At 37.6% G+C, this 22500-nt stretch overlaps 1 protein-coding gene and 1 long non-coding RNA gene across 8 annotated transcripts in view; one reads left to right on the forward strand and one right to left on the reverse strand.

The window, feature by feature from the left end:
- The window catches only part of LOC136829801 (putative neural-cadherin 2), a 680925-nt gene extending 662038 nt beyond the window's left edge, over positions 1 to 18887 (forward strand). For 5 of the 6 annotated variants that reach the window (XM_067088744.1, XM_067088748.1, XM_067088745.1 and 2 more), the window contains 5 exons: positions 813 to 922; positions 1800 to 1931; positions 2518 to 2724; positions 12932 to 13213; positions 15864 to 18887. In XM_067088744.1, the coding sequence (XP_066944845.1) occupies positions 813 to 922; positions 1800 to 1931; positions 2518 to 2724; positions 12932 to 13213; positions 15864 to 16201 (1069 nt within the window). In that variant the 3' untranslated portion in view covers positions 16202 to 18887. The remainder of the gene's footprint in view (positions 1 to 812; positions 923 to 1799; positions 1932 to 2517; positions 2725 to 12931; positions 13214 to 15863) is intronic. The other variant, XM_067088749.1, reaches the window with a different exon arrangement.
- The window catches only part of LOC136829803 (uncharacterized), a 25244-nt gene continuing 13545 nt past the window's right edge, over positions 10802 to 22500 (reverse strand). The window contains exons 2-5 of one of the 2 annotated variants that reach the window (XR_010850492.1): positions 11770 to 12376; positions 11446 to 11594; positions 11113 to 11393; positions 10802 to 10928 (exon numbers count right to left, since the gene is read on the reverse strand). This is a non-coding gene — a long non-coding RNA (uncharacterized lncRNA). Of the gene's footprint in view, positions 10929 to 11112; positions 11595 to 11769; positions 12377 to 22500 lie in introns of both variants that reach the window. The other variant, XR_010850491.1, reaches the window with a different exon arrangement.

Below are 22500 nucleotides of genomic sequence, written 5' to 3' on the forward strand. Positions count from 1 at the left end.
ACCTGGAAATATTGTGTTAGTTTTCACCAATTAATGATCAAGTATTTTTGATACCTTATTTTCTGGAATATTCTCATCATGCACCTTATATTGCATTATATTATATATATATATATATATATATATATATATATATATATATATATATATATATATATATATATATATATATATATATATATATATATATATATATATATATATATATACTGTATATTATATATATATTATTTTGCAATAACATTAAGTTTTCACCTGATGAATATCTGGGTCTAGATAATACTTGCAAAGGCTATTAGCAGCTCTTAATATCATATGGCTCCATTTTTTAATCTCTGCAATAGTATATTTATTGAGTGCAGTGAGGATGCATAGCGCTAATATTTGAGAGAGAGAGAGAGAGAGAGAGAGAGAGAGAGAGAGAGAGAGAGAGAGATTCTGTTTAGACACCTGTTACTGAAATATGTTGGGGTTCAGAGCTAATATTTGAGAGAGAGAGAGAGAGAGAGAGAGAGAGAGAGAGAGAGAGAGAGTCCAGATTGTCTGGACATTTGCTACTGATGTTTGTTGGGATTCATAGCTACTATTTAAGAGAGAGAGAGAGAGAGAGAGAGAGAGAGAGAGAGAGAGAGAGAGAGAGAGAGAGATTCTGTTTAGACACTTACTACTGAATTATGATGGGACTCAGAGCTAATATCTGAGAGAGAGAGAGAGAGAGAGAGAGAGAGAGAGAGAGAGAGAGAGAGAGAGAGAGAGAGAGAGATTCTATCCAGACACTTGTTACAGAATTGTGTGTATTTTCTCTTCTGCAGATGTGGGGAAGGTCGTGTCCTCTCAGCTAGTCGGAACGTTTGCGAGGATGAAAACGAGTGCGTCTGGGAGCCCTGCCTGAACGGGGGAACTTGCTACAATAAACAGGCTGGTAAGTGCTCCATTTGTTCCATTCCCCCTTTAAATGGCATTAGACGTTTAACGAGCTCCATTGAAATGACGTGCAAAGTTGAACCCAATCCATTTAAATGGTACGCAAAGTTCAACACCATTTGCATGATATGTAAAGTTGAACATGTTTAAATGAGGTCAAATGTAGAAGACACAATACATTTAAAGGGAACCAAATTTTGAACATTTTCCATTCAAATGACATTAAATGTTAAACACACACTATTTAAATAGCATTGTTTAACACGTGACATGCAAAGTTGAGCACGCTTCATTTAAACAACATAAATTTGAGCACACTTTAAATAAGGTCAAGTGCTGAATGCATTCCATTTAAAGGGTATGAGATTTTGAATGTTATCCATTTAAATTACATTAAATGTTGAACACACACTATTTAAATGGTATGAAAAATTGAACATGCTTCATTTAAATGATATGCAAAATTGAACACTTTTAAAGGAGATCAAATGTTGAACAAACTCAATTAACACTCTCCATTTAAATTACTATAAATGTTGAACATTTATGAATGGGGTCAAATGTTGAACACAATCCATTTAAAGGGCATGAAATTATGAACATTCCCACTGAAATTACATTAAATGCTGAACACACTCCATTTGAATGTCATTAAATGTTGAACACACCCCATTTAAATGGCATTAAATATTGAACACTCTCCATTTAAATGGCACAAAATGAACACACTCCATTTAAATTACATTGAATGTTAAAGTTGAAGACACGTTCCTTGTTCGCAAGTTTCTAATTTCAAAAGTATTGCAAGTTTTAAATCTTCCTAACTTTAATACTGCCTTTGTTACTTACTTCACGAACCATTCTGTCTTCATAAGCTGGGTATGTGTGCGCATGTCCCAGCGGATTCAACGGGCAGCACTGCCATCTACCGGACGCAGCCGACACTTCGTTGAAACTGTCTCTGGGGGCACTTGTAGCTATCGTAGTCTGGTGCACCTTCTTACTACGTAAGTTCCCGTTGGTTTTGGTTGATAATTTTTTAGGTGTTGGTGGTAACTGTACAGGAATACTTTTGGTGGTAACTGTACAGGAATACTTGGTACTGTGATTTGTTAAATATTTGTAACGTAAGTTCCTATTTTATTTGGTTGATAATTTTTTAGGTGTTGGTGGTAACTGTACAGGAATACTTTTGGTGGTAACTGTACAGGAATACTTGGTACTGTGATTTGTTAAATATTTGTAACGTAAGTTCCTATTTTATTTGGTTGATAATTTTTTAGATGTTGGTGGTAACTGTATAGAAATACTTGGTGCCGTTTTTATTTTTAATTGTTTGATTTGGTGGCTTAATCTGTTTTAATATTGATAGTAACTGTCCAGGAATATCTGGTAGTTTTTTAAGGTATTTTGCAACATGTGGTTACAAAATTTTTATTATTATTATTAAAGTAAGGTGCTAGGCCTCTAAAAGGGTGTGGTTAAAGTACCCATTTTCCCAAATCGGAAACTAATTTAAAAAAGAAAACGGAGCATTTGCAGCCTCTTCACGGTAAACTCAAGTAAATTTTCCCATCGCTCCCTCTTCTGCAGTGCTCATCTGTGCGTTCCTGTTACACCAACACCACCGGAGGTCAGCTTTAAGGCGAGGTATGGCCGACATAAAGGAAAATATGGTTAACTGCAGGGAACAGTCTTCTTCGCCTTGTAGCCACACGCCAAATCTCCTGGAGCTAAAACTCTTGAAGCCCCCCAAAGCCAATGGTCAACCTGCGTGGAACAAGAATCCAAATATTGCTGGTAAGTCTTTACATTTCCCCACTATCTACCCTTTATGCTTTTGACCTTCCTTTGTTATCATCTGGGATCATTTTTCCAAGACCCTCCTAGCAGCCCTTACTCGGCCCATCAGACTGGTTTATGTTATTAGTCAGTTATGTAGATGGTTTTCTAGAAGAATTAATTCATCCCTGTCTTAACTATTTTCCAAGGCCCTCCTGACAGCTCTTGCTCAGTCCATCAGACAAGTTTATGTTATTGGTCACTTACAAAGATGTTCCTCTTGAAGGAGTTTTTCATTTATGTCTGACTGTTTTGGAATAGTTAAACGCTTTTAGTTTTTCTTGAGTGTCTCGTAAGTGTTCACACCGTTCTAGTTAATGAGGCAACCTTTTTGATAGATTGGATGTTGTGTGCTCAAAAGCCTGTTTTTCAGTGTCTTAGTGGCCCCTTGATTACATTATATGCATTCATGCCTCCAATGCAGCGATGCTTGCAGTTGTATCCTTATGAGGTTTCTCAGAAGTTTGGGTGTTTCAGTTTTTATGGCAGTTTGCATTTACTCGGATGTGCATGACTATTCAACGTTGGTCTGGTTGTCATATTTAATGTTTTTTTTTGCATCTTAGGAGACTGTAGGTTGAATTGTGTGTGATTTTCACTGTATCAGCTGAGGGAAATCTTGTTTTCTGTTTATATCTGTGGTCTATAATTGTGTGTGTTCATATTGTACATGTGATTTGTTTTCCACTTGATTTCTTTTACAATCTTAGCCTTCTCTGCGGTCTATCATTACAGTGCCATTTCCCCAGGGCATATTTATTGTCTCTACCAAGTAACTCTTCATATAGGATGGGAAGTTATAAAGGCAACTTTCACTGCTGTTGTCTCTGCCTCTTTCTGTGCACAGCAGATTTGGAAGAAGGTACAAAGTGGATCCGCGCCTATTCGCGGTTCGGATTCGTGGCTTCACTCATTCGCGGATTTCTCTGTGGAACAAACATACACATTATTCGCGGAAATTTTGCCTATTCGCGGTATTTTTCATAGAGAAATATTCACAAGTTACTGTATTTTCATATCATTTTCATGACTAAATGCACTTTTTGTGATCAAACTATTAAAATATTCAGGTATAAGCATTTTTAGAGGATTTTTTGGTGTTTTGAAGTATGAAAATAGGCTGTTCTAAGCGTTTTTAGAGGGGTTTTAAGTATTCGCTGATTTTAGCTATCCGTGCCGGTTAGTGGTACACATTCCCCGCGAATCCCGGGGGGAGGGGGGCGTTTGACTGTACAAGTCTTTATTTCTTGCTGTCACATTAGCTTCGTCGACGTCCCTTTAAAAAAAAAAATTTTTCCTCTCTCTCGTCAATTCTCTTGTTTTTCTCTTTACACGCCAATAAAAAGTGGTGCATTCTTTCCGTCCATCATCACCCTGTGGCAGAACTACTAATCTCTCTCTCTCTCTCTCTCTCTCTCTCTCTCTCTCTCTCTCTCTCTCTCTCTCTCTCTCTCTCTCATGAACCTATATACACAAAAGTCATGTCTTCAAATATTGCCTAATCAAAGCTATGATGGTAATGAGCATTTATGTGTTACATTTATTTTTATTCTGCTCTTTCAAAGATGTTCTTGGCAAAGACTAGACAGGACAATGTGACATCAGTTATGCGAAACGCCACATTTCCCACGAATGTCATGATTAGGATTGTGAGGTCTGCATCTCATTCACCAACTTGCTGGTTTCATTCCTCACAATCCAAGTCATGGTTATTCTTGGTTAATGTGGTTTATCCCATTATTCATGTTGCAATGCCTGTCTTCGCTCTGCTAAGTATAGCTTGAAAATGTTGAATAGAAATGTGGAACCAAACGGGTAACATTCATATCATCCAGGCTTTTGATGGGGTAGTATTGAAGACAGACTTCTTAAGGAGTCAAATCATGTTCAAATATATAACTAGAACACTCTCAAACTTCTTTTAGGAGTTAAACATGTTCATTTATCCTTTAGGAGTTTAAAATATTCATTGACTGATAACCATAGTTGAAAAATACACAAAAACACTTACATTCAAGTCAGTTTTATATAAGAAGAGAAAATATATGCATTCACAAATTGAAAAGTGACTTGAATATTGTCTCATCATAACTTCTATACTTTTGATATTATTTGCTTTGAATATTTTTTTATTCTATTTTCAATTTGTATTTACCAGAAGAAAAAGATGCGATAAAAGGATATGAGTCATTTGAAGTACCATATTACACTAAATTAACTTTAGCATTGTCAGAACTGAAACTAGAATGACGATAAGTGAAATGTAAACTACACCAATTACTCTAGGACATCCAGGTAAGTGGTATATATAGGAGCCAGGATCTCCATCCTGGAGTTACGAGCAGCTCCTCAGAGGGGCTCCAGGGAGCCAGACAGTGCCATGTGTGCGTGAGAGACCCAGTGCGTCGGGGTCTGGTGGGACTGGGCATGGGGCATGGGACCCATACACTCCTCTTGGGGGCTGGTTTCAGTAATGGATGGGTAGCTGGGAAGTGAGGCCATTCACAGGTACAGTGGGGGACCAGGGGAGGACCTGTTTGCACCTGTATGTTGGATGGTACCAGGTGACAGGTTTCGGAGATGTGCATCACTTCTGGCCACTATAGGGTAACAGACAACTGACCTGCAAGGGAAAGAATGGCAGTGACAAGTGAGATATTTCATTCCTCTAGCCTGCTTCTCCCCCTGTGGCATTAATCCACTGTCTCTCCTCCTCACACAGATGTATAAACACAGAAAAGTATATCTTTGACGTTGCTTTATCATGACCAGGATGATATTGGATATTTGTAGTTATATATTATGCCTTTAGTCTGTGCTTTCGGGGTGTACTTAGCAAAGAGGAGACAAGATCACTGGACAAGAGTAATGGGATGATAATCATTTCCCCCTAAATGAACATGACTAGGATTGTGAGGACTGAAACCAGCTTAAGAAATGAGATGCAGTCCTTACAGTCCTGATCATGTTCATTTGTGGGTAGTGTAGTCTTTCCTAATACTCATGTCCTAGTGTCCTGCCTTGTCTCTGTCAAGTACAACTTGAAAATACAGAATTAAAAGAATAATACCTGATAAGTAATATCCAATGACACCTTGGTTATGGTAGGCTTTATTGAAGACATACTTTCCTTTGTGGATGTTTGTGTATGAGAGGGAGAGAGAGCAGTAGTCTTATGCCACAGGTGGGAAAAATGGCTGGAGGAAGAGGGTATTTACTTCTAACTGTCGTCCTTTTCTTTGTTTGCCAGTTGGCCTGTGTTCCTTGTCTCATACCAGGGGTGACAAACATCCCTGAGATCTGTCATTCAGTTCCTGTCAGCATTCACATGTAAACAGCAATCTTCTGGTTCCTCTCTCTATCTGTGTCTTGTCTCAGCCTCTCAGCCGTTCATCTGTGACTGCGATCAGCTCCCAAGAGCAGTGTAGGGGCCCCTTGTCCCATGTCCGGCCCTGCTAAACCCGGGTGTAGTGGCTCTGTTGTGTGGATGTGGCATGGCCTGGCTTTGTAGAGTCCTCTAAAGCTGTTACTAACTCTGAGGTGGTGATTCTAGCTTCCTGATGTTCCATTTAGATGGATACCCTCAAGTACTTGGTGTAGTCTGCATTTCATTCATTGTCATGTCGATTTCAGTGGCTGCAAAACTAACACTGAGGTGGTGATTATGGCTTCCTGATGTTCCATTTAGATGGATACCCTCAAGTACTTGGTGTAGTCTGCATTTCATTCATTGTCATGTCGATTTCAGTGGCTGCAAAACTAATCTAGTTGATTTAGTAGATATGTGGTCCTTGCTGAACTCATTTCCTATTGTCATCTCTTTCTTTGTTAATTACAACTTGGAATTACAGAAAAAATTGAATGCAAAGTAAAAAATATCATCTTGGCTATGATGGGACAATATTTATGTTATTTTACACTGTGTGCATGTTTATAAAAGAGAGGAAACTGACTGAATTTTCACAGGAGTGAGAGGTTGCTGAGGAAAATGAGAATTTCCCTTGTCTTCGTTCTTCTTCCTGTGTGCTAGCAGACACCCTTTTGATCTGTTTTTATTAGCATTTTGCTGCTTGCAGCATCATTGTAATGAAAATTGTATTCCTCTAATGGATAATCTCAGATATCTTGATGATTAGTCGTGCTTTCTTTATTTCCAAAATCTTTGGGTAACGCATTTCCACATTCATGCTTTTTTATTTCCAAAATATCTTTATTATCAGTCTTGTTTCTTTTATTTCCAACATTTCTGGGTAATGTGTTTCCACATTCAGGCTTTACCATTTTCAAAATAGCTTTATGGTCAGTCATGCTATTTTATTTCCAAAATGTTTGGTAATGCGTTTCCACATTCATGCTTTTTTATTTCCCAAATAAATTTTTGGGTAACGTTCCTTTTGTTTAAGATTTTGGGAACGAGTGGCTTTGGTCCAGTCATATTGAGAGCAATGAGTTTGAGTTTCTAACTACTTTTTTTTAAAGTCTTCCTCATTATTCATAGGTTTACAGTACATCCCTACACATTCCATCTCTAATGGAGAATAGCAAGAAATTACGTACCATAGATATGTTGTATAACTAGTTTCAGTTGCCAACTTCTACAGTATGCTGTATAGTTGGAGTTTCAGTTGCCAACTTCTACACATCTCTAATGGAGAAAGCAAGAAATTACGCACCATAGATATGTTGCATAGCTAGTTTCAGTTGCCAACTTCTACACTATGTTGTATAGTTAGAATTTCAGTCATCTGTAGATAGCTAGTTTCAGTTGCCAGCCTCTACAGTATGTTGTATAGCTAGTTTCAACTGCCAGCTATCTACAGCTTCATTCCTGTCATGGTCAGTTCGTTCTACATTCATATCATGAAGCTTCGAAAAGCTGCCACATTGTTTTCCCAGTGTTGCATTCCTATCTTTAAAAATTGATGAATTAACTCTTAAGTTTTGGTGATTTTGTTTACGTTTTAGTGGTTTTGTTTACGTTTAAGTGGTTTTGTTTACGTTTTAGTGGTTTTGTTTACGTTTTAGTGGGAGTTTTGGTCGTTTTGTTTACAGTTGCCATTATTGTTCCTTGCCTCTTTCAAAATGGCCTTTTCCGACTTTTAACATTGCAGAGTCTGTTACACCTACATGTTGGGTCACAGTTGGCTTCTTTCCTTTTAAGATCAATTCTTAATGGTGTGTCACACAGATTACAGTAAACAACTCATACAATAAACTATAGGTACAATTCTTAAGATTTACTGGTGTGTCACACAGATTACAGTAAACAACTCTATATACTATAGGTACAATTTAATTACACTGACACTTTGTTTTGCTAGTCATTTCGCATTTTTCGTCCTAATGGCTTGTCCATTGTGGCTACACACGTCTTGCAGCAGATGCCAACTATACAAGAGTTATTAAAACTAGAAAGGTATTTTTACAATTGAGGAATGTACAGAAAATGTAAATACTTTGATACGTTTTATTCATTATAGTTATTATAATACTTATTACAATAACAGTTTACTGTCTATATATTATAATAACAGTTTACTATTGTAGAGCCGTCAAGGATATTTGCAGACTCATTTGTATTCAAATTTAAATGCACTTAACAATGAACTGTTAAATCTAATATTTCCTTGAGATACTTCAATTATTGCACAAGAAAGTGCGAGGCAAACCCAAATTCTAGTGAGGACCCCGGGATGCATACTGATGGTGTTTCCTTGTCGACATGTTGTACACAGTTTTGAACTAAAGTACATTTAACTAAAAACATTTGTAGTTTTGAGGGAGGTTGAATTATACAGATAGCAGTTTCCTCAGTCTATTCTTCAGACTATTCCTAACTTCGGAGGAACCCTTTTGACGGTACATAGCAGTTTCCTCGGTCTATTCTTTTCCTCAGTCAATTAATATTCCTCAGTCTACTTTGCAAAAAAATTGTCGGAGGAACCCCTTTAGTTTGACGTCTTGCTGCAGGTTGTAATGTCACTGATAGACGTTTGTGCTGAGAAGGATGTAGATGATACCTAATTCTGTACTGTTAAGATTTACTTAGAAGGCTGGTCAACATCTGAGTGTGTGTTTGATTCGTGTCATCATCTTCAGAGCTGCTTTTGCTGCCAATGAATGAGTTCCATTCAGCTTCAAATTCTGAATTACTACTTTGTGTTTTCTTTTGTTTACTGATCATAGTCTCCCACAGGGTGATCAGTCTGAGACATTCAATTAAATTAACATGCCTGCTGTCAGTACGAGTCCTCTCTGATTCTGCTGTTTCAGTCAAGCAGTTTACAAAACTTTGCTGATGAGAGAATTCCGGTTTACAAAACTTTGCTGATGAGAGAATTCCGGTTTCTGCTGATGAGAGAATTCCGGTTTCTATGTAGTTTTGTGGAGTTGCAAAGATGAACACACCCACTTTCAGAAAAGACTGGTTCATTCTCTACAGTGTCCTTTAACTTCTTGTTTAGCAGATCAGATCAGACTTTTTATCCTGGATCCTGGAAATCCTCGAACTCAAGGGACCAGTCTTCATTGGCCCGCTTGAGTTTCTAAACTTCTTTAGGTAGAATAAAGTTCTTGGGTGTATTCACTGACAGTGTCAGTGGAATACATATTAGATTATTCTGTCCTCAACGTGCTGTTGCAGTCTTTGTTACATTTAGCATAGGTTGTGTTGCCAATTGTAATTCTCAAAATTCATCGTCCATTTATGGTGTTGTTACAGTAACGATTCTCTTCCTCTTCTGTGTCGTGTGTTAGTAACATAGCGTAGTGATGTTGGCATTCCGGAGAATGCATATGATATCCGGAGTCGTTGCATTTTGCTCCTTTTTCGAGTTTCATATGTAAAGCTTGTTCTGTCGTACAGGTGTAGCTGAAATAGAAAAAAATATGTTCAAGATGAAACCTATATAGTGCAGTTTTATCATGGATATTATCATTGGTTTTATTCTCTGACAATGAATGTTAGGCAATATAACTCTTACAATGAGTATTATTCAGCTGTAGATTATTGTACTCATCATACTAATCATAACCTGATGTTACAGTAAATAATGAAGTTATCTATTTATTGAATATAAATATTAGTTATTAAATTGTCTGATAAATATCAATTTGATGTTACAGTAAATACTGAAATTATATACAATGATATGGATATGCTTACTCACACGGCATCTGGTTATGTGTATCCCCGGCTTGCACGTCAGTGGGTGGAACAATGTATCCTCAAACGTCTGTCCCATTCACCTGGGAAATATTCCAACATGTCTTCTTCTTGTTCTATTGGATAGAGCATTATCGTGGTCTTCTACTTGTTCTATTGTATAGTGCATTCTCATGGTTCCTCGAGTTATCCATAGCCAGAAAAGAAGTGTTTTCAAGATGTGTGGTCAATTCTGTTCCGTAGTTTACCCCTGGTCTAGACCTATGGGTTGGGCAGACGCAGTGTATTCCATCCTCAAGTTTCAAGTTCCCTGGTTACAAATAGGTCAAATGATCGATCAGTTCCACCTCAAGTTTCAAGTTCCCTGGTACAAATAGGTCAAAGGATCGATCAGTTCCACCATGGCTGTTTTCTAATGATGATATTATTAACCTTCACAAAGTTTAAATCTTCATCCCTTAGCTTCCTGTGTGTGAATCCCATCATCAAATTGTTATGTTCATGAAACACTATTATCTCATTTTTGTGAACATGGTTGCGTCAGAATTCCAAAAAAATGCTTAATTACTTCTCTTGAATAAAGGGATCAGTAGGTTTATGATGTCCTCTTGAGCAAATTGTATCTGACTTGGTCTGATTGTGGCTGATTTTCTCGATTTGATGTTGTTTTTTATCCCTTAATCGACTCAATGTTGTTCACTTAGGTCGCTGGGGTTCTTTCCCATAGCCTTGACTAGCTGCTGTATCTGACTTGGTCTGATTGTGGCTGATTTTCTCGATTTGATGTTTTTTATCCCTTAATCGACTCAATATTGTTCACTTAGGTCGCTGGGGTTCTTTCCCATAGCCTTGACTAGCTGCTGTATCTGACTGATTTTCTCGATTTGATGTTGTTTTTTATCCCTTAATCGACTCAATGTTGTTCACTTAGGTCGCTGGGGTTCTTTCCCATAGTCTTGACTAGCTGCTATGTTCTCTCTCTAACTTGAGTTCTAATCTGGAAAGTAGGAGACAAGAATTATTACAAATGATCTGAGTTTTATCCTGGCTATAATATGCATTATTGAAAACAGACATTCTAAGCTGTGTGTATGTGTATGCGAGAGGAATATATATATATATGTGAACGAGAGAGATATATAGTGTTAGCCGTTGTATACCCAAGATAGAATTCTACTCACTTGTCATTGCTGGCTGCTAGTCTGTGGTCTTGGCCAGATGTCAATGAGTATGTCTTCTCGAAGCCTGTTTTATAACTCAGTTCTAATCTGTTGGTTGTCTTGAGACGTATCCAGTAAGGCGTAGGAGATTTTACATGTAGAGTTCTTATGAGCAGAGCAGAATGTATCCAGGAAGTAAAATTATTTGCCAGGTGATCTCAACTTCAGTTTTTTTTATTTCATGTGTTGTGCGGTCTGAACTTCCTCTTGCTAATTTTCTTGGTGTGTTGTGTGGTCTGAACCTCCTCTAGCTAATTTTCTATCTTGCCAAATCACAGTTGTATTGGTCTGAACCTCCTCTAGCTAATGTGGTCTGAACTTCCTCTTGCTAATTTTCTATCTTGCCAAATCACAGTTGTATTGATCAAGTGTAGTACTCCAGTCTCAAATCACAGATCAGTAGTACTCCTGTCTGTTCTTGTGTCCACCCTCAGGTATAGGATCTGGAAAATCCAAATCATTAAATTTATTAAAAGAAATACAGTTAAAGTAAAATCATGGTTCTGTAGGCATTATATAAGTGCATAATCACGGCTACAACAGAAATAACAATTTTATTTACTGTCATTATTCATAAGAGCATGCTTATGCCTAAAATAGAGCTTATGCATCACTTACCATTCTGCTGCATGACTGTGCTCAAGTATGTCTTCAGTGTTTGATGCAAATCTCTGCCCAAGTATGTCTCCGGTGTTTGATGCAAATACCATTCTGCTGCATGACTGTGCTCAAGTATGTCTCCAGTGTTTGATGCAAATCTCTGCCCAAGTATGTCTCCAGTGTTTGATGCAAATCTCTGCTCAAGTATGTCTCCAGTGTTTGATGCAAATCTCTGCTCTCAAGTATGTCTTCAGTGTTTGATGCAAATCTCCTGCCATTACACAACGTGGTTGTTTGAAGTCTGCTGATTTCTGTCTGTAAATTCCTCTGCATTCCATTCTTCTGGTTCCTTCATATGGATAACATATGACGTAGTTGCATGGAGTCATCGAGGACAGCTTTATCTGTATGGAGGCAAGGATAGTTTCCAGTAGTGCCTGTTCAGTAAGTCTTTCTCCAGATGTTCCAGTCCGCTGTGACCTCCTCCAGATGTACCAGTTCACTGGATATCAAATTGAAAGTGTGATCCAAATTGTCTCTTGCATTTTTCTTTCCTCTAAATACCAGTCATCACTGTGGTACATCCTCCCAGCCTTGTCCTTTGTCTGTTGTCAGCCAAGTACTCCTGGAATGTACAAAAGGAAATATACATTACAAATGACGTGACCATAGTTTTATTCTGTTTATCTTGGATGAAATCAAAATCAAAATCAAAATCAGGAAGAAATGGCACCTGTAAACTAAGTTCAATACTTTTTTATTTTGATTTGTTAGTACACCCCTTTCGGACAGGGTATAAACAAAATCCCCTCTCTGTTGTCAGGGAAAATGGGACCTTGAAGTTCAGCTGGTTGATTTGAACTTATGAGAAGTAATTACACTTTCCCTAGGATTTGAAATCCTCCAAAATCCTTCAGCAGATAAGGAAACATGCTATCTCTCAAACCATGGCTTCTGTAAGATGCAAATCCATTCCACCACTCACAAAAATGAAACCCAACTTTGAGCAAACACTATACAACTGTTCTAGGGTTTGTTACTCATCTCCAAATTCATTCCACCACTCACAAAAATGAAACCCAACTTTGAGCAAACACTATACAGCTCTCGTAGGCTTTGTTATTCATCTCCAGGCATAACTCTGCCTAATGTAAACAACTCTTCTTCTTCTCTGCCCCAGACGTAGACGTCCTACAAGTCGACGCAGCTTCCGTAACCAGCAGCATGGAAGACCAGAAACGCACCATCATTGGCGGCTCAGTCACCTCCCCAACGATGAGAAACGGCTCCAGCAAGAGCAGCGGAGGAGGAGGAGGAGGAGGAGGAGGCGTGGAGACCAGGAACGGCACGAGTAAAAACGGGTCCACCAAGGGCGGGGGCGGCACCATCACGCCGGCCGGCGACGACCTGAGGAACTATGCTTACGAAGGTGAAGGCTCTTCCCCTGGATCACTCTCTTCTTGTAAGTCTTAGCGCGGAGGGTGGGGGGTTAAAAGGATTGTGAGGATTGTGAGGCCAGGAAAAGTGACATGGACATCTTGGTGTAGGTATATTCCCCTATCTCTTTCGCCACGCTGTTGAGCCTACATACGAACGGAAGTTTTTCTGGGGGGGGGGAATGACATTAGTTGGGGGAATTTCACCTGAGTTTCTAGGGACATTAAAACATTTCATTTACAAAACATATTTTTAAAGAATCTCCGGAACGGAAAGTATTATACGTTTCAAACGTTCTTCGAAAGATCAAGGGAATTCAGAATATAAAACAGGCATGATGTTCAGTAACTAGAAGAGTGAAGTTGAAATCAAATTGAAAGACTGGAGTTGTGAATTTGAAGTCTTGAAATGTAACCAGATCAGCTAAGATGGATTTCAATCAGTCCTGTTACAGTTTAACTGTAACCAGATCAGCTAAGATGGATTTCAATCAGTCCTGTTACAGTTTAACTAAGATGGATTTCAATCAGTTCTGTTACAGTTTAGTATTTTTTTGGTCAACATTTAAATTGCTGGGGAAAAATTCTCTCTAAAGATATTTCCAATGTCTAAATGATAACAAATGAAATTGATTTCTATATGTGTGTAGCATTTTCGATAGTCCATGAATTTTTGTATATTTCGGTCTTTCTCACGGATGTTAGTGGTCGCTATTTTATGTATAAAAACTGTCCATATATTACGTTGTGAAAATATTGTTATAATATCAGAATTATAAATGATTAAAACCAAAAAAAGTAAAAAAAAAAATATATGAAAGATTTAAAATACATAGGTCCTCATTTCTTCATGTAATAATGGATTTTCTGTAAATATTTCAACTTATAATGTTTGATATGATTAAAGCCTTTGAAAGTAACTTAAAGTGTTTCTTTATCTTTTAAATGACAAGGTTTAAAGTTTAAATGGATCTAAACTTCAATGGATTCTTGAGTTCAACAGAAGATTTTCAATTTAAACCTCAATGGATTCTTGAGTTCAACAGAAGATTTTTTTAGGTCCTGGAATGGATTACAAATCGCTCAGACTAACAAGCAGGAGATTGAGGCTTATAAGAATAAAAAAAAAAAAGAGAATGAAGCCCATAAAGATATACGCAATGTAAGCTATAGTCTTATGCCTTTACTGACGCAACTTTGCCAATAACTACTACTGCTTATTGCTACGTAATTAGACCATACCAACAACATCAGTGTCATTACAGTATGGTGAATTTGAGTAATTGAAATCAAAACATCAAAACTTCATGCTTTGATAGGCCTACGCGACATTTTGGAGTAACCTCAGCCAGAATTAGACAGAACTGCCTTCACAATAACTTCAACCAAACTACAGAACTGCCTTTCACATAACCTCAGAACTACAGAACTGCCTTTCGCATAACCTCAGAACTACAGAACTGCCTTTCACATACCTCAGCCAAACTACAGAACATCTATCTACTTTACACATAACTTGGGGTACTGAAAACCATTTCTGAGAGAACACTGAATACTTTCACGGGCTGTGCCACCATCAACATGACATTGTAAGTCACAGAAGCCAGTACCTTGATGCTACATGCTTAGATAGTCCCAATCACCAACATCATACATATTTTCAGGAGACAAAATGATCTCTCCCTGGCAACAGTGAGCTCAAAAGCAAATGCCTGTTGCCTTGTCCCCACGAAAATGAGACATCAGATTCTTATAAGAACACGACAAAACAGAGCACCAATATGAAAACAAACACAGATGACAAACAACAAACTAAATGAGATTACAAACCAACTAAATGATGGAATATTTTGAGAATCCCCATCACAGCTATCCAACAGAACAATTTTGATTCTTACTCCGTGGACAGATGCAAAACACAGCACCACAACAAATGCAAGAGACAATAACACGAGACAGATGCAAAATAAGATAACACAAGGAGATATATAGTATGATAACACAGTGTTCAGATATTTGGTCAGGCCACTTCTCTCTCCCTTAACTTCCATTTTTCTATTCTTTGTCAGTTTTGGAATTTCTTCTTGATTCTTTTTTTGGCTATTCGGAGTTGATGCAGCAGAAATAGCAGCGGTAGAAATAGCAGCAGTAGAAATAGCAGTAGTAAAAGTTGGATTAGTAGTAGGGATAATGGTAGAAGTAGCATTAGTAGTGACGGTGTGATCCATACTTGACTTGTGAAAAGACAACGGTTGCTTTCCATTGGCAGCTTTCTAACCACTTTCCATCGACAGCTTCCTATCTAAAGCCAGTCTCCAGAACAGTGCTTTCACTAATGCATTACAATATCATTTCAGTCTCTTCCTAAAATCCAAATGTTAAAAACTAGTTCACAACGATTTGTCTCCCCAGTAAATTTAAATGTTCCATGTCCCTTTCTGATTCTGACAGAGCTTTCACTGAACTATTATGATAGTTTTTCAGTTTCTTCCCGAAATTCAAATGTTAGAGAACCCAGTTCAAGACAATTTTGTTCCGCCAGTAAATAATCATTGTGAAGTGAGTTCAATTTAACCCACCCGTTGATCTAATGTTTACATTGCCAATGGAACGCAACCTCAGCTTGCGACTCCCAGACCAACATTGTTTATATTCTTGTCTCCCTCGTCTCTCCAGGTCTGGAAAGCTGCTCGGGCAGTGCCAAATTCCTGGACGGCTTCAGAGAGGTGGCCCACATGCTGGAATCGTGGGATCCCACCAATTCCCATTCCAACCAGTCCTCGTCGTCCTCCAAATCAGAGGCGAACAAGAAAGACGCAGCGAACATCCCACCCATCACGACGATTCACTGCGACATCCACGCCTCCAGTTGCGCCGCCGACGGTAGGGTCACGTCCTCCCATTTGACGTATCCCGACCCCCTGCCGCCCCCTATAACGGAGGGCGACCCCCTGGCGACCACGGTCATACCAATGCCCATACCTGACCCACCACGTGCCTTCAAGACAAAGTAGCGACTTTGGCGAAGAGACTAATAACGCCACGATCATCTCTCTCAAAAAGAGTCTCAAAAAGTGCCCGTTGTTTTGACTTTTTCTTTGAAAGAATCCGCATTTGGTTCAGGTGCAAGTCCTACAAGTCACCTACAAGTTACCTAGAAGTCCTACAAGTTACCTAGAAGTCCTACAAGTTACCTACAAGTCCTCCAGGGCACCTATAGAAGTCCTACAGTTACGACAAATCAGAGGGCCCCGTTTTCTTTTCTCATATTTTAGTTATAGTTAATTTTTAAGTGTGACCATCCTTAAATGGTTCAGAAGAAGTCCTGAAAGTCCTCAACAAGTCCTCAACAAGTTCCCAACAAGTCCTCAACAAGTTCCCAACAAGTCCCACACAAGTTCCCAACAAGTCCCACACAAGTTCCCAACAAGTCCCCAATGAATTCCTCAGAAGTCCTCAACACATCCCCCACAAGTTCCCAACAAGTCTCCCACAAGTTCCTTATAAGTCCCTCACAAGTTCCTTATAAGTCCCCCACAAGTTCCCAACAAGTCCCCAACAAGTCCTGCACTCACTGCATTCCTAATTTTACATTCTGCACTCGCCGACCGAGTGTCAGTTTCCTATGCTGACGTCCGAGAATATATTTTTAAGTTGAGTGTTTCCGCGAACGGTATTTATTTTGTCACATGTCCACAGCTGACAATAATAATAATATTAATGATAATAATTATTTCAGGAATACAGAACGCTGATAGTTCATTGTTTTTGCAACGTTAAGTCACGAATTATTTCCTAGACTCGAGGTAAAATTTCATTGTGTGAATGTTCTACGAGAGAGATTGAGAATCTCTCGAAAGATATATTTATCAGCTGAAGCTGAACTTGTAATATAGTGTAAATATTGAGCGTTGCATTCGAGTATGGCTGAAGCTATTGAGAAAAAAAAAATAAAAACATAAAAAAAGTGTTATTACAATGTGAGTCTAATGAATGTTGCTAAAATGTCTAATATTTTTCAAAAAGATACAAAATATTTGTTTCGTATATGCTAGAAGGAGATATTTACAGATATAGGAAAACAAATAATAATGTTTTATCTCGAATCGTAATTATATATATGAATATATAATTATATATTTGTTCGTCTCCAAAATAAACATGTGCTGTTGTTTCATAAAGTTTCTGAGGAAATATTATTAATATTAAATGTGAAGGAAATATCGCCCTGATTATAAGCAAAGTGATACTGATTTTTTAAAAAAAATGCTCATTAAATAAAATTGCCATATATATATATATTCCACGTGAAAATTTTTTGACAAGCTAACAAAAGTTGTCGACTAGTTTCAAAGTTTTAGTAAAATGAAACGTACAATTAAATAAAATGTAAGTGAAAAATATAATGAAAGTATTCCGATAACATTTTAAGTGAAATATTCGAATCTGAATTTTGAAAAATGGAAAAATAGATAATAATCTCATGAACTGTGAAAAAATTCAACTTTAAAAAATTACCAATGGAAGAATAATTGCAAATTTCAAATATAATCAATATTTAATAGGTCGCGTCTTTTACCATAAGGAAAATTAAGGGGATAGCAAGACTATATAAAACGCCAAATTTGTTTTGTGTATTTTCTAACTTTAAAAAATAATATTCGTGGTGTATCCCCAGTCACTATAAGAGTTGATTGTGAATACCAACTATATAAAAAAAATGGTGAATCCCCCGCTAATTACAGATTTATCGCGAATATCCAATGTGAAAAGATGGTGAAAATTCCATCAAAAATGTTGTTTTTTGTTGTAAAAACTGAAATTATTGTCCTAGTTTTAAAATCTTGTGATATTCCTACAACTATCATAAATTTATTCAGAGAAATGTTCCTAATTTGAGGGAGATTTAATTTCGCGTGGCAAAGTGAAATGTTTACATCCCAGGGGAGCAACTGGTGACAGAAAGTGATTGTGGAATTCACGAACGCATTTTAATCAAAGAAAATTAACCATAGACGTGGAAAATATGTAAGAAACGAGAGAGAATTTTATGGAATTTTATGAATATTAATCTTAGTGATGTTGGGAATAAAAATTGAAAGAAAATGAGATAAATATATCAACATGTTTTGTGTGTGGTTATGTGGAACATTGAAATAAAATACAAGAAGACTTTGGAACTTGGGAGTGAAATTTTTGGCTGCCATAGAAAGTAAATCCATTATGATACTGAGTTTCTATGCTGTAATTGCGTGTGACAATTCTAAAACATTGAAAAAAATGAAACAAATGACAGTTGGCAATCAATCAGTTTAATATTTCCAAACCCAAAGTTGTCCTTAGCTCAACTGAAACAAACAGTATTGAAATATTGAAAGAATTATATTATATAAAAAGATAATTCGATATGTTACGAAAATATGAACTCAAATGTGACATAGAATTGGCAGTGAAAATAGTGGACAATAAAAATCAGAACAATTTTATATATAATCAATTCAAAATCTCGTCATCCCAAGATACTGAAGAGATAAATAGTCGATATTTCCACGTTTGACCCAAAGTATACTTTCCGAATAACGAAAAAAACAAGGCTCAATAGTGGACGATAAAAAAAACTGGGTCCATTGGACCCAAACGTGTGTGAAAACCCCCTTCATCAAACTCAGTAAAAAAAAACTTTAAACTAAAAAAAACTGACCCAAAAAACTAGGTCCATTGGACCAAAGCGAGTGTGAAAAACCCCCTTCAAACTCAAAAACGAACTTTAGACTAAAAACAAAACTGACCCAAAAAACTAGGTCCACTGGACCCAAACGTGTGTGAAAAACCCCCTTCATCAAACTCAATAAAAAAAAACTTTAAACTAAAAAAAAAAACTAACGCCCCTTCGTCTCAAACGTAAGTGGTTTGACTCAAACCCTCTCTCAAACTCCTCATTTAGATGATATAAACTCGGTGGGGAAATAGGTCGTTCAGTTTATATAGAGAAGCGTGAGAGAGAGAGAGAGAGAGAGAGAGAGAGAGAGAGAGAGAGAGAGAGAGAGAGAGAGAGAGAGAGAGACTGTCCTCACTCCTTCTAGACACTGAAAGGGCGATTTTGTATTTTTCTAAACATGTAAACGCCAAATAAAGTGACGGTATTGTTGTTTAAATCTCTTCGTCTTATTGTCCTTTTATAAAATTTGGGAATAAGTCTGATGTGTTTTGTTTTATTTTTTATTTTTGTTTTGTTTTGTAGCTAGTTTTAACTCCTTGATACTGTATCAAGAGGTCACCTTAAGAGTTCAAGGTTGATATTTTTTCAGTCAGACAGAAGTTTCCCTTAAATGATGACAGAAGTTTATCTGCAACCTGACAGAAGTATCCCTTTAAATCTGAAAGAAGTATCCCCTTAAATCTGGCAAAATTTTCTCTGAAATTGACTTTTTTTCAATCTGACAGAAGTTTCCCTTAAATGATGACAGGAGTTTATCTGCAATCTGACAGAAGTATCCCGTTAAATCTGAAAGAAGTATCCCCTTCAATCTGACTAAATTTTCTCTGAAATCTGACAGAATTTTCTAAAAAAAAAAAAAAAAACTCTGAACACAAGCATCCAGCAAAATCTAAACAGATGTTTCTCCTAAAATGTCCCACAATCAGGAAGACAAAAACTAGGCTTTGAAAAGTGGGTGTGAAATCTAAAAAAAAACGAAAATGTTTTAAGAGCCTCAGCCAGCAGGATTATGGAGGGGGCCTAATTCACAAAAAGATGTCTCCAGGGAAAGAACTTCAAGTACCAGCGATTCACAGGCTTACTTGTGAGGAATCCTGCGTTATTCATAACTCTCGTTAAGGATTCCTGCGCACAAAACTGCGCAGTAAACCTGAAATATTTCCTATATTACCAAACAATACAAGCTTTTAAAAGCTTTTACTTTTGCTCACAGTATAAATTTGCTTGTTTCGAACAGAAATGGACTCTTGCAAGCAGGCAATGAAATGAATATATTATGCATATAATGCTTTAAATGAAGCAAAGTCTATACGTACCATGCAAGCAGAATATGAATATATATATTGGTCATTAAATTATGAAAATTATTAAGTAGGAATTGAGAGCAAAGGTAAATATATTGGTTATTTACAATAGTTTTTCAGAACCACTTGATCAAGGTGTTAGACACCTTCTTTTTTAAATCTGTGAAATACTTTCAAATACTCATGGAATTCATGGCAGATCTAGAGAGAGAGAGAGAGAGAGAGAGAGAGAGAGAGAGAGAGAGAGAGACAGACAGACAGACAGACAGACAGACAGACAGACAGACAGACTGACTGGGATTGATAGCACATTGAGAGAGAGAGATAGATAGAGAGAGAGAGAGAGAGAGAGAGAGAGAGAGAGAGAGAGAGAGAGAGAGAGAGAGACTAGGATTCATATTACAGAGAGAGAGAGAGAGAGAGAGAGAGAGAGAGAGAGAGAGAGAGAGAGAGAGACAGACAGAGACTGGGTTTCATATTACATTGACAGAGAGAGAGAGAGAGACTAGGATTCATAGCACATACAGAGAGAGAGAGAGAGAGAGAGAGAGAGAGAGAGAGAGAGAGAGAGAGAGAGACTAGGATTCATATTACAGAGAGAGAGAGAGAGAGAGAGACTAGGATTCATATTACACTGTGAGAGAGAGAGAGAGAGAGAGAGAGAGAGAGAGAGAGAGAGAGAGAGAGAGAGAGAGAGAGAGAGACTAGCGTTCGTATTACATTGAGAGAGAGAGAGAGATTAGGGTTCATATTACATTGAGAGAGAGAGAGAGAGAGAGAGAGAGAGAGAGAGAGAGAGAGAGAGAGAGAGAGAGAGAGAGATTGGATTCACAGTACATTGAGAGAGAAAGAGAGAGAGAGACTAGGGTTCATATTACATTGAGAGAGAGAGAGAGAGAGAGAGAGAGAGAGAGAGAGAGAGAGAGAGAGAGAGAGAGAGAGAGATTGGTTCACAGTACATTGAGAGAGAGAGAGAGAGAGATTGGATTCACAGTACATTGAGAGAGAGAGAGAGAGAGAGAGAGAGAGAGAGAGAGAGAGAGAGAGAGAGAGCGAGAGAGAGAGAGAGCGAGAGAGAGAAATATGAGGAATAAGTGATACTCAGATCCTATTGCAAGAGACAGAATCGTGAATTCGTCTTGAAACGATATCAAATTCTCTACTAAAATCAAGTCAATTTATAAGTCAAAATTTTGAGTGTATTTCACATAAAAAAATACAATACTATATACATCAAATACAACGTTGTATTATGAAAGAAATTTAAAACTATTATATAAAACATGTCTAAGCCATGATCATATTCATCGTCAGCTAATATCATAGCCAGCTATTTTTGCCTTTGCAAAAAAAATATATATATGAAAAAAATATAAAATTAGAAAGTCAGAAAATGAACAAAATTACATTACGGCACAAGAGTGCTTGCTTTTCTTTGGGGGGAGGTGGGGGAGAGGGGGAATATATAAAAAAAATTGAAAAAATAAAAAATAGTAAAATCTCATTATTTTCACCCAAGGCCTGGCTACTGATGTCATTGAAATTCATAAAACTTCTCGTCACATTGTCGAAGGGAAGCAGGCACGCAAGAAAGGAGGTCATTTACTCATGAATAGTCTATTCTGATACGCCAGGAATATTCTCCCAAGGCTCAGGAAGAAGAAGAAGAGGAAGAAGAGGGGAGAGGAAGAAGTGAGAGAAGAAGAAGAGAATAGATCTATCTATCCGAGGCATTAATACTTTATTCTGATACACCAGGAATGTTATTCTCCTCCAACGACTGAGGAAAAAGATGATGATGATGGAGAAGAAGAAGAAGGAAGAAGAGGAAGAAGAAGAAGAAGAAGGAGAAGAAGAAGAAGGAATAGATCTGTCTATCCGAGGACGATGCTGATGTCGTGATTCCAGCATATCCCTGGAGTGAAAGTCAAACAGAGATAGCTGCAATTCTTAATATCCTCGACGAATGTGCAAACAAACAGCTTTTATGCAGAGGCACTGCAACGAGAGATATTACTGGACGGGTCTCTCTCTCTCTCTCTCTCTCTCTCTCTCTCTCTCTCTCTCTCTCTCTCTCTCTCTCTCTCTCTCTCGCCACCTGTCTCTTCGTCCTCTCTGATAATCTATCACTCGTTCTTCCATATACACCTTTCCCCCCTCTTCATATGTCACCTGCCTGTCTCCCATTCAATATATTAATCCATCACTTCATTCATTCTCTCTCTCTCTCTCTCTCTCTCTCTCTCTCTCTCTCTCTCTCTCTCTCTCTCTCTCTCTCTCTCTCTCTCTC

The sequence above is a fragment of the Macrobrachium rosenbergii genome, chromosome 45, assembly GCF_040412425.1.
Source record: "Macrobrachium rosenbergii isolate ZJJX-2024 chromosome 45, ASM4041242v1, whole genome shotgun sequence".
Taxonomy (NCBI): Eukaryota; Metazoa; Arthropoda; class Malacostraca; order Decapoda; family Palaemonidae; genus Macrobrachium; species Macrobrachium rosenbergii.